This window comes from Solea solea, chromosome 20, assembly GCF_958295425.1.
Source record: "Solea solea chromosome 20, fSolSol10.1, whole genome shotgun sequence".
Classification (NCBI taxonomy): Eukaryota; Metazoa; Chordata; class Actinopteri; order Pleuronectiformes; family Soleidae; genus Solea; species Solea solea.
In genome coordinates, this window is record NC_081153.1 from 829,726 (window position 1) to 847,869 (window position 18,144).

The 18,144-nt window shown below is 42.2% G+C and overlaps 1 protein-coding gene across 3 annotated transcripts in view; it reads right to left on the minus strand.

Moving 5' to 3' along the window:
• Positions 1-14,157, minus strand: part of LOC131447243 (AT-rich interactive domain-containing protein 1A-like) — an 85,534-nt gene extending 71,377 nt beyond the window's left edge. For 2 of the 3 annotated variants that reach the window (XR_009234012.1, XM_058618874.1), the window contains exon 1: positions 12,839-14,154. Coding sequence is in view for 2 of the 3 variants with exons in the window: in XM_058618874.1 (XP_058474857.1) it covers positions 12,839-13,732 (894 nt within the window). In the remaining variant the exon portion in view is untranslated. Of the gene's footprint in view, positions 1-12,838 lie in introns of all 3 variants that reach the window. The other variant, XM_058618875.1, reaches the window with a different exon arrangement.
• Positions 14,158-18,144: the final 3,987 nt, after the last annotated feature.

The window sequence follows — 18,144 nt, forward strand, 5'->3', positions numbered from 1 at the left end:
TACTTTGGATAAATGCTCTCCTGGTAATCATTTAAATCATTCAGCGGAAGCTACTCAGGCAACAACTGCTATAATGAGCAAACACATCAAAGTGATGTTGTAGATTACAGTGTGAAATGTGATGGACAGAGATGCTAACATTACATAAATATCCTGATAAGAAAATCAGACAAACCTGTTACTTGTCTTCAGTGTGTGAGGAGCTTCTCTTCTCTTCTGTGGAGGAAGCTGTCTTCCACTCCCTCTCCCTCGTTTGCCTCACGATATCGCTAGAATTTGTACTTCTAATTTGTGATATTTCTGCTCCTGGTCTCGACCTCACCTCCGTCTTGTCCTTGTTTGCTCATTGTGTGAATTGTTGCTCTGCTCTCAATAATGTTGTCAAAGTACAGTGCCTTGAGATAGTGTATGTTGTGATTCAGTGCTATACAAACTGAACTGAACATCAAAAAACAGTAGGGTGAATGTCCCTTCTCTCGAAGCCTGAGCAGGTCTGCATCATCTGCAGTGGCACTAAGGAACTTCTGGTTTGGGTCCGTGCCACAACAATAACTACAACACTTTACTTCACAGTCTCCCCCAACTGCAACTGCATCTCTTGATAAAATGTTAAGTGATAAAATGGATTAAGGGTTGTTTTATAGGTTTGAACATATATTTACACATATGTAAAACACTGTGAAAATGATGTTAATCTAACATCACACAACACAACTACATTTAAACCATTCTGTTGCCTAAAAAAAGAGATTTTCATACTTAAATTAAAATCTTTCGTAAGACATGGCGACTAATGGTCGTAATACATGACAACTGACGGTCGTAAGACATGACGACTGACGGTCGTAATATATGACGACTAACGGTCGTAAGAGATGACGACTAACGGTCGTAAGACATGACGACTGACGGTCGTAAGACATGACGACTGACGGTCGTAAGACATGACGACTGATGGTCGTAAGACATGACGACTAACGGTCGTAAGACATGACGACTAACGGTCGTAATATATGACGACTAACGGTCGTAAGAGATGACGACTAACGGTCGTAAGACATGACGACTGACGGTCGTAAGACATGACGACTGACGGTCGTAAGACATGACGACTGACGGTCGTAATATATGACGACTAACGGTCGTAAGAGATGACGACTAACGGTCGTAAGACATGACGACTGACGGTCGTAAGACATGACGACTGACGGTCGTAAGACATGACGACTGATGGTCGTAAGACATGACGACTAACGGTCGTAAGACATGACGACTAACGGTCGTAAGAGATGACGACTGACGGTCGTAAGACATGACGACTAACGGTCGTAAGAGATGACGACTGACGGTCGTAAGACATGACGACTAACGGTCGTAAGACATGACGACTAACGGTCGTAAGACATGACGACTAACGGTCGTAAGACATGACGACTAATGGTCGTAATACATGACAACTGACGGTCGTAAGACATGACGACTAACGGTCGTAAGACATGACGACTGATGGTTCTAAGACATGACGACTGATGGTCGTAATATATGACGACTAACGGTCGTAAGACATGACGACTGACGGTCGTAAGACATGACGACTGACGGTCGTAATATATGATGACTGACGGTCGTAAGACATGACGACTGACGGTCGTAAGAGATGACGACTGACGGTCGTAAGACATGACGACTGACGGTTCTAAGACATGACGACTGACGGTCGTAATATATGACGACTAACGGTCGTAAGACATGACGACTGACGGTCGTAATATATGACGACTAACGGTCCTAAGACATGACGACTGACGGTTCTAAGACATGACGACTGACGGTTCTAAGACATGACGACTAACGGTCCTAAGACATGACGACTGACGGTCCTAAGACATGACGACTGACGGTTCTAAGACATGACGACTGATGGTCGTAATATATGACGACTAACGGTCGTAAGACATGACGACTGACGGTCGTAAGACATGACGACTGACGGTCGTAAGAGATGACGACTAACGGTCGTAAGACATGACGACTGACGGTCGTAAGACATGACGACTGACGGTCGTAATATATGACGACTAACGGTCGTAAGAGATGACGACTGACGGTCGTAAGACATGACGACTGACGGTCGTAATATATGACGACTGACGGTCGTAAGAGATGATGACTGACGGTCGTAAGACATGACGACTGACGGTTCTAAGACATGACGACTGACGGTCGTAAGACATGACGACTAACGGTCGTAAGACATGACGACTGACGGTCGTAAGACATGACGACTGACGGTCGTAATATATGACGACTGACGGTCGTAAGACATGACGACTGACGGTCGTAATATATGACGACTAACGGTCGTAAGACATGACGACTAACGGTCGTAAGACATGACGACTAACGGTCGTAATATATGACGACTAACGGTCGTAAGACATGACGACTGACGGTCGTAAGACATGACGACTAACGGTCGTAAGACATGACGACTGACGGTCGTAAGACATGACGACTAACGGTCCTAAGACATGACGACTAACGGTCGTAAGACATGACGACTAACGGTCGTAAGACATGACGACTGACGGTCGTAAGAGATGACGACTAACGGTCCTAAGACATGACGACTAACGGTCGTAAGACATGACGACTAACGGTCGTAAGACATGACGACTAACGGTCCTAAGACATGACGACTAACGGTCGTAAGACATGACGACTAACGGTCGTAAGACATGACGACTAACGGTCGTAAGAGATTTTGTCTGTTTTTTTAAAAACATATTGTGATCCTGTCCTGTGATGGACTGGAGATTTGCCCAGGGCCAAGTGGAAGTGACCCGCTTGTAACCCAAGGGTCACGGGTTCAGACCCTGTGACAGGTCAAGGACAAGTGCTGCCCACTGCACTGGTAAGGTTGCACTGTGCTGAAGTTTCTATAACTAGCGTTTGTGTGATACAATAATGCAGATGTCAAAAAATAAGGTCCTTCATGCTTAAAGCATCAAGTGATCATGTCACTTCTCTAGACCATTTGGAGATTCTTTTTTATTTTTTTTTCCCTCCAGCCTTTCACTACTAATCTGCAGCATACCTCTCAGCCACATGAGGGAGCACTTTACACAGACATCAGGGACTACAATCTTTAGGGTGGGCAACATCACAAATGAAAATTCCGTAAACCATAAAACACCAAAGAAGCAGCAGCAGCAGCAGCAGCAGCAGCAGCTTTTATTTTCCACCACGGTCATTGTTTTCTACCACAATCCATGATTCAGCAGCCAGCCAGTTTCACACTTGATGTGTGTGCAGTAGTGAGGGCAGCAGCCCTGATCTGCTGCATCCTGCACACATTTGCTGTTCACTCTGCTGCTCATTCTTACGCAGCTCCTGTTTTACAAAAGGTAGAGATATCAGTACACATACTCTATATATGTGTATATATATATATATATATATATATATTAACCGCCACAGGAAGAGATGTCCAACACAGAAATCAAGTTAGAAATCAGATTAGGTTATCATGCACAATAGCGACATCTTATGGTCAGTACGTGAAGACATTTGGGGGTGTGAGGTCAAGTGTATTTTTCATAACCTGAACCCCCAAAACCACTGCCTGTCTCTACCTGTCTACACGGTAACAACGTCATCGAATAACGCGACATGTCTCAGAGAAAGGGTCAAAAAAAACGCTGGACACTTTCTTTTTCTGAAGTCAGAGGAACACTGGAGGAGACGATGAGCCCGCTCATTCACCCGAACTAGCACGGATGTTAGCACATGGTAAGAGCAGCCTTCTGCGAGCCGCGACGGTAAACATCGAACTAGCGGATATAATCCAAAATGGTGAGTTGACCCTAAATTTAACCATTCAATCACCGCCAGCGGGCAACGCAAGGATCGCCTGTGCACGTGTTGGCTCTCTACACATCACACCAGCATGGAGATGGCAGCAAGCAAACATAAATAATGTAAATATGTACACTGTAGGGATGCAACAATATTCGGTATTTTACGTTTCGGCCCGCCACAAAACTTTATCAAAACTTTGTACAGCTGTGCAGTTAGATCTGCGTAGAACGACAATGAGATCTGGATGGACCGCATGCGGATGACCCGCTGGTACCTGTCCATGCAGCCGTACCGCTTTAACATCAGACATATCCCTGGGCGGAGCCATGCCACTGATGGACACAGAGCGAGCGCACAGAGAACACACACACACACACACACACACACACGGAGCACACACACACACACACACACACACGGAGCGCACACACACACACAGAGAACACACACACACACACACACACACACACACACGGAGCGCACACACACACACAGAGAACACACACACACACACACACACACACACACGGAGCACACAGTAATTTACTGGCTGCTAAAACATGAAATTGCCCACCATACAAATTAAAGAGCCCTGCTTGATCTTGCTAAATGACTTGACTGTGACGACTTCTCCAAACTTAAATTATTTCAATGTATATTTTGTGGTGTTGACAAAGTTTTCAAAACACTATAAATGGTACGTGTTATGTTAATCTTTCTTTCTTTTTTTTTAGATTAACAAGTAGGTCTTAATTTAACTTAAGTGAAAACGATTGATATTATTTATTTTAATTGTATTTTTTGTGTTTGTTAAAACAGTATTTCAAAACGTGTCTTTTTGTAGGACTCTATAGTTGGTGTTTAAGTACTGTAAATAAATGTCTGACAATCACACATAATAGTCATCATTTCAAATTTCCTGTCAACTTTTACATGGTGGGCCGCCGGTGGGCTGCCCTCGCGGCCCTACCACCAGGCTCAGCGGGTTTTACGGGGAAACCCTCTACTGCCCCCACAGCTTCACTCAGCCGTGCAGTGATGACTCCGCCCACATTGAGTCTGTACTTTCTTTTGTAGAGGAGATGCGACCTGAACCGTTCCGTGCCGAGGCGAGTAGAGCCGGTGGAAACACGGCATTTGATCACAGATTTATTTTAAACTTTCATATTCAAAGTAAAGCACTAAGTGTGGTTTACTGAAGTTAAGTTGAAAACTATTTCAATTCAATCATGTCACTTGTTTTAAGTTATTTAATATATTTCAAAAACAAACTGGATTGGAGTTCACTTATGCCTCTGGCTGGAAAAGTATAAAGAAGTGCAGAAAATGAAAGGCTGCTCAGCTACAATGATTCTCTGATGCTTTAAAATAGAAAGCACATCCAGAGAGACATGGAAGAAAACAGAAGACTTCCATTGGAATGGATCTCAGAATAGCAAAGACTGAGCCAATGATCAGCTCCAGGGTGATCAAAGACACTGTGACAATTAGAGGACGCCTGTGTGAAGCTCATCTCTGTTAAAAACAAGAGGTTACAATCTGCCAAAGAACACATGGACTGGCCCTTTAGAGACTGATGAAAGTAAGATTGTTCTTTTTGGGTCAGACACAGTGTAGCATGGTGGTGGGCAGGTTTCTCTTACTATGGTGTCGGGCCTATTTATTGCACACCAGGGATCATGGATCAGTTTGCCTACATCAAAATACTTGAAGAGGTCATGTTGCCTTATGCTGAAGAGGAAATGCACTTGAAATGAGTGTTTCAACAACACAACCACCGCAAACACACCAGTCAGCGAGCAGCATCTTGGTTCCATGGAGGGGCCAGTCCAATCCCTGCATCTTAATTGGATAGAAAACTTGTGGGGTGACATCAAAATGCTGTTTTCTGAGGCAAAACCAAGAAGTGCTTAACTCACACTTTTAAACACACTGCTATTATTTTGAACATGTGTGTATGTGTGTGTGTGTATATATATATATATATACACACACATATATGTATGTATGTGTATATATACTGTATACACAGTATATATATATATATATATACATAGATACACTATATACATATATGTATGTGTGTATATATATATATATATATACACCCATATATACATATACACACCTATACCTATTATAATAATGATAACAATAATAATAATAATAATGATAATGACAAAAATAATAATAATAATAATAATAGTTAATGTCAATTTAACTCTATAATCCCATTCAAATGTAATTCCTTATTATTTTTAATATTCTAATTATATTCAATTACTGTCATGACAGTAAAAAAATATACCCTCAGAATAAAAAAAAGTGCTTAGTAACCTTTCGGTCATTTCAATTAAAAACAATAATTCATTAATATTGTGTTGAACTAGTGTATTGTTTAAAGTACAGTGAAGTGCCTGCACTGGCTGCAATCTTTGTGTTCCCGCAGTTCTGGGGTTAGCGACCGCACCATTGGGGTACGCTAAAATCACAGCTCGGTACGAACCTCGGGTTTTGAAGTCACGGTACGGTTCATAGTTCTGGGGGAAATGAAGAAACTGCGTAGGTTTAATTAGTAAACAATTAAACACAACAGTTAAACAGTTTTAGCTGCAAGTGTGAAACATACAAATAAAATGTAGAACAAATATTCAGTGCTACGGCTAGCTACGCATGCCTGCTACTCTCACCCGCTGGCTGCTACTGCACACGTGCGAGCCGAGCCGGAGGCTAAGCGGTCCAGGCCGGCGGGAACTCCGACTTCAAGTTATAAGTTTGCAAAACAAGCCTGTACATTTGTCATATTAACACTATGTACGCCCAGAAGTGCTTGTACCGTGACGGTTTGGTGTGAATACGTGTATCGTACTAACCACACATTATTAATATGTATCTTTCACATGCTTACTAATCGCTTCTATGTCAGATATTCAACATACAAATAGACTATGAAGAAAACAACAACTCTTTGAATGAAAAGACAATTCTTATTTAACATTTGATTTAAACCCATACAGTTGTTTATATTATTGTGATTCACTTTAAATATAGGTCTTAATATATATTTGACAGGCTAAGGGATATAAGACAAGATAAGGGCATGTTATGTCCCTCCAACAGGAATTTAACATGACAGAAATAAGTGTAAAATGTCTCTTAAACAGACATTTTACATTATTTCTGAGGGACATATTCTCTTCTTTTTAGGTTTGCTTCCTTCTCTCTCTCTCTGTCAGTATCCTCAGACTGCACGTTCATTAACTGCAGACACACACACACACACACACACACGTTCATTAACTGCAGACACACACACGTTCATTAACTGCAAACACACACACACACACACGTTCATTAACAAAGCAGGTAAGTCACACAATGCAATGGGAGATGCAGCAGATAAGCTGTGGGCGTCTCCCGTGTGGCAGCCTGTTGCAGCGTCCCTCGCTACTTTCTAGCCTAACTGCAAATGTCCTCACTGTGGGACTAATAAAGGACGAGCTGTGGCGTTAATACGGTCACGTTATTCACGTTAAATCGTGTCCAGGAGTTGACAGGTCTGTAATTAAAATGAACCCACTTCACATTTTCACATTCTCAAACCCGGTCCATTCATCAGCGCCGTCCTCTCATGGGAAACCAGCCAGACTATCAAGATGGACCGAGAGAGATTACATTCATCTCATCACTTGCAATGTGGCGTCTCTCCGGCTCTCCACTTTGTTTGGCGCTGGGATGGAAACGAGTGCAATGGTTGGTCGCGAGTACCCGACCCAGTGCAGGACTGTGACATGCGGCGATGGTGTATTTGTGACAATAAAAAAAATGTGATCACATGTTTGTTCACATGCTGCTGTTGTTGTTGTTGTGAGACACAGGGAAGAGTAGAACACAACCAAACTGACTGTTCAGTGATTGACTCCAGAGCTCTGACCACGGTTGCAAGCATGAGTTTGTTCATGCAACCAAACCTGCTTCATCTATTTTTCTAGCGTGTTTGCTTTTTTCCTGACAAAGTGGAGCGACTTTATCAAACGTTTTAATTCTATTGATAACGTGGACGTGTCTATCACAATACATACCGTTCATACACGTCGTATTAGCGCCCAGCCCTATATCATGCCATCCCCACTAAGACTTTTAGGTTTGTTCCATCACCCACGCAGCCTTCTCTGTTTGGGATTAAATCTAAATAAACTAAACTTTTTGCTTGATACATTTTTTGCTTTGTAAAGATTCTACTGTTAGCAGCCACTTACAATTACCGTGGTAACCGTGGTCAATAACACGACGGTGCCTGCAGTATCGTGCTGCATGCTTTCATGTCGTGTAGGAGCAGCTGCCCTCGGGACAAAATCCAAAGGTAAACTAAGTTTAAGCTTAAGCTTAAATGAATGATGAGTTTCCTCTGTCTAACTTGCTGTCGTCACTCATATAAGAGACCAGAACGTGGTAGAATTGAACACCGTTGAGGTGTGAACCACTTATTAATTGTAAAGTTTACTTTAGTCAACTTAATAATTCCAAAATATCGATGCAGTGACAAACTCTGTTCACCAGAGCAGTCATGTGACCAATCAGATTGACTGAGTCTAGTGATGACAGACAAGCAAGCAGACAGATTATATATTATTACTATTATAACAGATTATATATCAGCTATATTAGAAATATATAACACCTGTAATAAAAAATATGAAATGGTGAATGTAATAAAAGCCTATGGAGAAATAAGAGCCAAAATACAGTATTTCTTAATTAATTCAACAATAATCCTTTTTATTCTTTACTTACTTGAACATGTGGATTTGTTTACATATATCTGCAATATATATTATTTTTCATAATCGATTAATCTGTCGATTATTTACTTGATTAATCGTTTGGTGTTCAGAATATCAGAAAACCTTAAAAAATGTTCAAACCTGGAAATGATGATGTTCTGTCCACAAACCAAAATGATTCACTTTTAATGATTTCTTTGTTCTCCAGAGCAAAGAAATGAAGAAAATATTCACATTTAAGAAGCTTAAACAATCAGAAATCTTGTTTTAATCATGAAAAAAAGCTTCAAACCGATTATTTGATTATCAAAATAGTTGTCGATTCGTTTAGTAATCGATTAATAATCAATTCATCGATTAATCGTTTCAGCTCTAATCTGCAATGTTTATAATGACTGTTAATTTACACATGACTTATTTAAGGTTCTTTTTTACTGTGATCATCATTAGCCTTTAACTGTATTTAATGTCCAGTTTTGATATATCCATCCATTATCTACCACTTTATCCTCCACCAGAGGGTCATGGGAATTTTGATATACATAATAAATGTATTTAAATTAAAATCTTAGCGAAATGATCTACATTTATCACAGTGCCTGTGTGTTTTTCAACATTTTTAACATATTTTAACAATACCATGGTATACAGATAATAATTTTGGTCACCATCACAAATGAAGTTCTCATACTATTACAAAGTAGTAGTCTGCAGCTTAAACTGCTGACAGTCTGCAAAACAAGTTCATTTTTCTGATTAATCATTAAAATTCCACTACAAACTAAATGAGTTAAAGAATAGCATGTGTGGTAAATTGTACCAGACGTCACCATATGTGTGTTCATGAATGTATCTGTTGAAACAGATATGAATACATGAATACACTGCATGGCTTTGATTACTCGCTCATTCTCTCAATAAGCTTCTGCAATGTCACAAGATTTATTTGCGTCCAGCGTTGCATTTATTTTTCACCAAGACCTTGTGTTGATGATGGAGAGTCCGACCACTGTGTGAAGTCTTCTCCAGCACATCCCAAAGATTCTCAATTGGGTTAAGGCACATGTGTCAAACTGGTGGCCCGGGGGCCACATGTGGCACCTCGCCCACCACTGTGCGAGGTGATGGAATAGAGACAGAATATAAGACTAAATGTATTTGCCGGCAATATTTTTATAATAGTAATAAGAAATTTGGTTGTAATCATTGCTTTATTAAATGTATTTCACTCAACATGAAATGAAATATATTTAATCACAATTATCCTCGGCATTATTTGCTAAATTTTAAATTTAATTCTCCTTTTTTGTGCATCATAAATAGGTTTTTATTGTGAATCATTTTATATCAAAACAAGCACTTTTACTTTGAAATTTTGTCTAATATCATAATGAATATCTTATATTGCCCGCCGGCTATAAATAGTTGGTTTTCCCACTTTTTTTCCTCTGTGTCGGCCCCCGCTTGACCAGACTAGATGCTCATCGGCCCCCAGGTCATTTGAGTTTGAAACCCCTGGGTTAAGGTGTGGACGACGTCTCATGCTCCCTGAAGCACTCTTTCACTATTTGAGCCCGATGAATCCTGACATTGTCATCTTGGAATATGGCCGTGCCATCAGGGAAGAAACAATCCATTGATGGAATAATCTGGTTATTCTGTATATTCAGGTAGTCAGCTGACCTCTGAACCCAAACCTGACCAACTGCAGCAACAGAAACCGCCAAAAACGGAGCAGAAAACCACGAGCTGCTGGATGCCGTTCATTATTGTCCATTGAGTTGCAACACAATGTCATTATTGGCGCACCGGTACAACATCACGTTAGGTATCCTGCTGTCATAGGGCGCCGCGCACACACCCCGCCTACCAACACAAGCCTGACCAGGGACTTAATAGTGCAATGTTGTGTTACATAAATAACATTGACGTTGTTTGCTTTTATTCAATCACATTGAGGAAATGTTTTGCTGGTAAAATAAGTGTAAAATACAAAAACAAAATGGTTAAAAATAAAACAGACCTTAAAGCTAGTTTGTGGTGGGATTTCTATGTCACTGTTTGTGTGCTTAAAACAATGGTGACTAAAGGGGCCGTCCACACACACACACATGGTGTTTTAGCGGACCTGAAGCGGTATTTTTTGAAAACGCCTGAAAATCTCAAAATGCCAGCCTTGTATTTCCACGTACACAGAGAATACTTTAGCAAAACTGTGACGTCATATTTCCAGCTCTCTCTTTCACGGTCATTCATTCATTCATTCATTCATTCATTCAACTACTGTCAATGGAAAGTAACTAAAGGCAGCCTGAAAAGACACTAGATATCAGTAGAACATGTCTTTAGAGATTTCACATACAAAAAGTGTTGAATCGTAAAATAAAGACTGGTGTGTGTGTGTGTGTGTGTGTGTGTGCGTTTGATGGATCTCACTCGTGCATTTTGGTTTAGTAGGTTTATGACACCAGAGGTCTGAGAAGTCACTAAATATGCACACGGAAACAGCACGACCTGTAAACTTAAACAAACAGACATGAGTTCCTTTCTCTACTGTCTCCATTGATGTTATTATATCTAATGTTTATAATGTCGTCTTCTGTTTTTTGGTGTGATGCTACAGTGCACCTTACAGTCCTGCCATATGTACTGCAGTGTTATGAGTGGTTTCCTGAGACGATGCTGTCTTTATGGGGGAACTTTTTCAAAACGTCAACAAGAAAAAGATCGTTTCTGTCTAAGACAGAGGGTAGGAATTTAAAATTGAAGTTGGTAAATGTTGATCAAGAGTACTCGTAAGAGACGGTAAAAACACAACAACGTGTCCATTATGTCTGAGATCAGAGGAGGTAAACACTGATGACTCATGTAAACACTGACACTTGGCTGACACCCTGGTTGCTTGTAAACACAACTGCACCCAGACCAACTCTCCCACGTGTCTGTGAGAAGCTCAGAAGCAAAAGTCGCCTTCACTCCCGATCTGGAAAACAAGGCTGTGCAGCAGCAGGAGATACATGACCACACCTACTCCTACTGCTGTACCACAGTCATGGGCAGTACACAGAGCCACCTCAGGTGTGCACATGTCAACAGCTCAGATGTGACTCAGCACCAATGACTATGACACACACACACACACACACACATAATAATAATAACAACAATAACAATAATGGTCAACATGAGTGCAGTCGTCATACAAATCACAGCAGAGGAAACTGCTGAAAAAAATGTGTTCAATAATACAACAAATGAAGACAATACAGTGGTGTGCTTTCTACTATAATAGAAGAATAAAACATAGAACACATATAATACACATGTAAACAGACGATAGCAGAAATGTGTGGTGTGGGTCTATATTGTGTTCACACGGTGGAGGAACACGAGTGGGCGGAGGAGTTGTTTTCCTGCAGCCTTCTATTACAAGCAATTATACATGGCCGAGAGCAGAGGGATCAGGAGCCAATCAGATTGCGGCTCGCATGTCAACCTAAGACCAACTGTCTCGTGGCTCTGACAGCATCATTTTACCTCCATAATTCAAATGCCAAAGCAAAGCGAGCCGTACTTCGCCCGCTCCGACCTGCGGAGACTCCGAGCACACACGAGCCGAGCCGAACCACTCCATCTGGACTCAGTTAATCACGGTCACTACTGTACTGATATCACACTCGGCGGGTGTAATTCTGGTCTTTAACTAGATCGTGGGACTCGTGTTTTCCCTCCTCCTGCCTCACAGTTATATCACGCTCATGCTAACATCCGGTTTGATCCGTGACAGTCGTGTGTGTGTGTGTGTGTGTGTGTGTCAGTGCCGAGTCCTGTCCGACAACACACGAGCACCGCGAACACACGTGTGCTGATTTCTGTCTCACACACATCCAGTAAACACACATTCCTCCCGACAAACATCTGCCCCACTCGGTCACACTGTTGCCCTGACGCGAGCAGGGGCTCCGAACAACAGCCCCACCTCACAAAGTTCTGCCTCTGTGTGTGTGTGTGTGTGTGTGTGTGAGAACACTAACGCAGGGGTTCTGATGGGAGACAGGCACAGGCAGCCATTTTAAAACTCTTGCTACACAGACAATGGCTGTCTCACGCAATATTACCCTCCACAGCGTTTCCACGGCCGAGTGCTGACTCCACGTCAGACCAAGTGTGTCCGTGCAGTGTGTGAACTTTACCTGGGTTCTGTTCAGGGGCTGCCCGGTGTTTCCCGGGCTCATTGGAGGCGGGTGATGGGTCCTTTGTTGCCAACCCGGATGGACCCCTCCATACTGACTGTTGCCCATGTCTCCTGGTCCCTTGTTAACCCCTTCCTGGTTGTTATACTCTCCCTGTGGGTAGTTCGGGTAGCTCCTGGTGGAACTGGGAGACGTCAAAAGCTGATTTAAAGTTGGTGTCGACGTGGACTGTTGGTTGACCATGTTATACCTCTGATTATTAAACGAGGCAGCCATAGCTGTGGTTCCGCCTGCCGGCTGTTGCTTGACTGGCTGCCCCCCGGCCGCTGGAGGCTGGTTGTTGCGCGGGGAATTCATGGGCCCGTATCCTTGGCTCTGATAAGTTCTGTTCTGAAACGGGCCGTAGTTGTTGTAATGGTTCGGGTAGCCGTGTTCGTGTGAATTAAGGGGGTAAGGGTCCATCATGCCCGTCCCCGATGCAGCTGCCATGCCAGCGCTTTGTTGTCCGCCATGTTGATGAAAAGGAGCCCGGCTGTAGTGCTGGTTGTAGCCGTAGGGAGGTGGAGGAAAGGGGCCCGAGTGGTGGTGTCCTATTCCGGGATGGCTATTCCCTTCGGGCCCGCCTGTATCGTTCTGATTACTGCTATTATTTACCCGGGGTAAATTCCCGTTTCCGTTCTTCATGTCAGAATCCCCTCCTCCTCCCCCTGCGTGTCCACAGTCGCTCCCGTCCTGCAGCTCTCTCTGACCAGGAGACCTGTCCGGACCCGGCTCCTTATTTTCATGTTCTTTCACTCCCGGCACCGACTCTTCATGTGTGTCCCGATCCGGCTTCTTGAGTTCGGATGGTGGGTTCGTATTGAGAGAGGCGACGCTGGCGACCTGAGCGGCCATGATCTCCCTCTCTCTCGCCGCTCTCTCTCCCTCTCTCAGCGCGGCGACTCGCTCACAAACTCCCAACAACCATTGAATTTATGGACGATTATATTAATAACAACATACCCGCGGTCCCGGTTCATCCCCCACTGTGCTCTCCGCCTGGACCGGTATCCGATAATCCACTGGTACTCCGTTTATAGTGGGGGGGGGGCGGGGGGAGAGAGAGAGAGAGGGCCAATTTAGTGAAGGAAAATATATTAATATAGAACTATGGAATGAATTTCAGCAACACAAACGTGAGGGGGGCTTCTGTTACAGAAGGTGAGTGTGGGCTACAAATCTACCAAACCAGCACGAGGCTCCGGGTCCGCGAGACACACAACCATCTTCCAGTGCTGTCGCGAGAAAATCAAAACCCGGCACATATGTAGAGTGAAAACTGGACCTGGAGTGCTGTGAAGGTCTGTCATAATAGCAGCGAGTGAGCACTTGTTGTCTTTGAAACAGACTTTGTACACAAACACAGGTAAACACTTCATCACTTCAAATCTTACAAACTAGTGAACAAACCAGTGACTATTAAAAACACTTTATTACACTTTAGCAAATAGTGCCACATTTGCATGCATTGACAAACATGTAACATTGCCTCTCTGTTAAAGGTACAGTGTGTCAAATGGAAGTTGCATATGTTACATGTTGTAATATGTAGCCTTTAGTGTGCATCAAAACTCAAAGGACGTTTACCTCATCCATTCATCCAAGTGGGCCAAATGGTGGCTTCAGTAGAGCTGACCCGGCTCATTTTGTTGTAGTTAAAAGCAACAATTAATAAAATCAGGTGATAAAAAAACTTGTGTATACTGTATTTGTATCTTAAATTTCTGCCAAAGGAAAATTTCCCTGAATTTTACACACTTTACCTTTAAATATAATTGCATTTCTTATGTATGAACAAACATTGTCCATTATCCAAAGTGCACATAATTCTGATGACCATACATCACTGACCACAAAATGACCATCGGGAGTGTGACACAATATCCATGAACGACAGTATCATTTAAAAGGGCTTCTAGCAAGTCGTCCTTGAGCAAGGCACTCCATGTGTATGAAAGATGTGTCATAGAAAATGTGCTGTGTGAGTGAATGAGTGATAGCAAAACTATTTACCATAATTATTATATTATGCACTATAGATTTACACAATCATGTACATCATATATTTAGTGGATTAAATAAGTGAACCTGTTAATTCAGTTGTTTTTATTCTGTTTATAAACTACAGTATATATTATTGTTTATATACTGCATTTATTCAGTCTGCATATTGTGACGCAGATGTAAATATTTGTTATTATTTATGAAAAGGATCAGTGATGGAGGCTGTACAACAGAAACCCTGATGGAGATAAAGTCCTAGTTTAGGACGAGGGGAGATTTGGAGAAAGCATGAAGTCGACCACACTCTCCATCCCCCCTCTCCCCCACCCCCTCCTTCGTGTTCTCTACCTGCCTGCCTCGCGCTCTCCTAGCAGCAGCAGCTTGCGCACTGTTGCCTTCGCGTGGTGTCGGAAATGTCGTTTTTCATGCGCTCAGAAACGAACACTAAAATAAAAGATTTCATTGAAGAAAAAAAAGAGTGAAAACTGTTCCATAAACACACGCAGCATTTATCATGACCCCAATAAAAGAATGATTCTAACGGTACAGCACACACACACATATACAGATGTACAGATGTCTCGACACAGGACGTACTAGTGCATGTGTATAGCGTGTTGTTTAAATCAGATTGCTGGTTTGCAGTAAATCAGTCTTTTTGCGGGATCACGTGTTCGTCCTCTGGACGATTAATGAAATAAAAACTACATACTTCAGCAACGGGACAAAGTTCATTTCCATGAAGAGAGTGCGTTGAATGCTGCAATGTTGTGTATTTCCGAGTCTCGGGTGGAGCACGTGAACGCAGCACCGCTGCCTGGAACAGCAGCAGCAGCGCTTTGCTCTGTGTGTGTGGGGGATGGGAGGCAGCAGGCTCCCTGCATTGCTCTGCTCTGTCTCTACAATGCGTCTTCTGCTGCTCACTGTGTGTGTGTGCGTGTGTGCGTGTGCGTGGAGAAACACAGTGAAGTTTTACACCAACACAAAACAGTCAACTGTATTTTTAAAGCTGCAAACGCTGCGTTTGTTTGTTCAATAAACGAGAGTATGTTAGTTTGACAGAGTGTTGGCTTTGCTGTCTGCTTATATAGGCTAAGGAGGTGTGTGTGTGTGTGTGTGTGTGTCAAGATCAGTAGTCCTCATGGAGACCAAAACCTGTTCCTAATGAGGCAGAACCTGTTTTTTGAGGATCTGGAAGTCTAGGGTTAGGGTTTGAAATGTGATGAGGTTAAAGTTAGGGTTAGGCTTTAACTTGAAAGGATTCAGGTTTGTTTAGGCTGTCCACATGAATGGAGGTCACTGCAGTGTGCTAAGAATAATAGCTGCACAAATCTATGCATGTGTGTGTGAGCAGGGATATCAACCTTCTCCATCTTTTGTACATAAACATGTTTATTGTCAGGAATGTGGTCTCTGTTTTATATTTGTCTTCGTGGTCTTATTTTAGAAGTGGCTGAGACTGTGCTGTGTGTTCAGCACTCACCTTGAGAATTACTCATCCATTGTTTAGCCGTGTGTGAGGCTGCAGAGGAACTTAAAGGACTGGAGATCATATGGTTTATTAGATTGTTGTGGTTTTATTAGAGAGCAGCAGAAAGATGCTGAAGACCTGAGCATTCATTCATTCATTTATTCATGCAAGTGTTGTTTAACAAGGACTGAATGACGTGATTCTCCCTCAGACAAGCTCAACATCAAGCACAAGGATCTTCTCAGTGCAGGTTTAAGATGATTGCTGAAGTTGATATACAAAGCAGATGCTTTGACTCTGATGTGCCACCTGAATCAGAACCAGGGTCCCTACAGAGGTGTATGCAGCCACGATGAGAACATGCACAGTCTGACGACAGATGTGTCACCATGAAAACCTTCCACTGTCATTCTGTCATAATCTAGAGTAAGGTTCACACGTGTCATGTCGTGTCTTTGTCTTTTGATTAGTCATGAAAGAGGCAAATGTGAAGCATTTACAGGACGTTAGACTAATGCAGTGTCGTCTCTGCTCTGACATTAACGGGCTGAAGAGATAGTGAGCCACCAAGAAGACAGGGATTTCAGACATGCATACATGGATGTGTGGTACAGTTTTCAACTTCCATTTTGAAGACCCTAGAATTGCAAGGGGATATTTTGCAACTGGCAGTTCAGAGGCATCATATTCCACTGACTGGCTCTCAATCCTCTCATACTTTCTGCAAAATTTTCCTTTTAAATATGAACATTATTTACAAAACTGACACCATGTGCTATTGAAGAATACCTGCAACTGGTAATTGAGACCATTAACTTCTCAGGAAAATGTTTACTGACATTATAAATCAAGTGATTTTCATTATAATGGTACTTTCTGATTTACTTCCCATTTTTTACATATACATGATATGTGTACAATAACAGTCTGTCCCTGACAGTAATGTATACATTTAGGATGTATGGCTGTTAAGAGTCAATCATTAATGCACACTTCCCTGGTCACACACACACACACGTGCTAAAATAACATCGTCACAACTGTTGAGATGAATCATTTTTTAGATGAATCTTTCAGCCTGACTTGACTTGACTGATTTTATCCACAGCTCACTCTGTACTGCACAGGAGTCACTTCTTTCTCTCTATACCTCAGGTGAGAGAGTCTCGTGACAGGCTTTACATTAGAAGTAGACACACACACACACGAGTGACTTGTAAAGCAGTTGTTTCCAGTGTAACTGAATCATTACATTACATGTCATTTAGCAGACACTTTCATCCAAAGCGACTTACAATGGAATTGAGTACAATCAGCACCAGACTCTTCTGTTAAATACATCAGACTCTTCTGTTAAATACACCAGACTCTTCTGTTAAATACACCAGACTCCTCTGTTAAATACACCAGACTCTTCTGTTAAATACACCAGACTCCTCTGTTAAATACACCAGACTCTTCTGTTAAATACACCAGACTCCTCTGTTAAATACACCAGACTCTTCTGTTAAATACACCAGACTCTTCTGTTAAATACACCAGACTCCTCTGTTAAATACACCAGACTCTTCTGTTAAATACACCAGACTCCTCTGTTAAATACATCAGACTCCTCTGTTAAATACATCAGACTCCTCTGTTAAATACACCAGACTCTTCTGTCAAATACACCAGACTCCTCTGTTAAATACACCAGACTCTTCTGTTAAATACATCAGACTCCTCTGTTAAATACACCAGACTCTTCTGTCAAATACACCAGACTCCTCTGTTAAATACACCAGACTCTTCT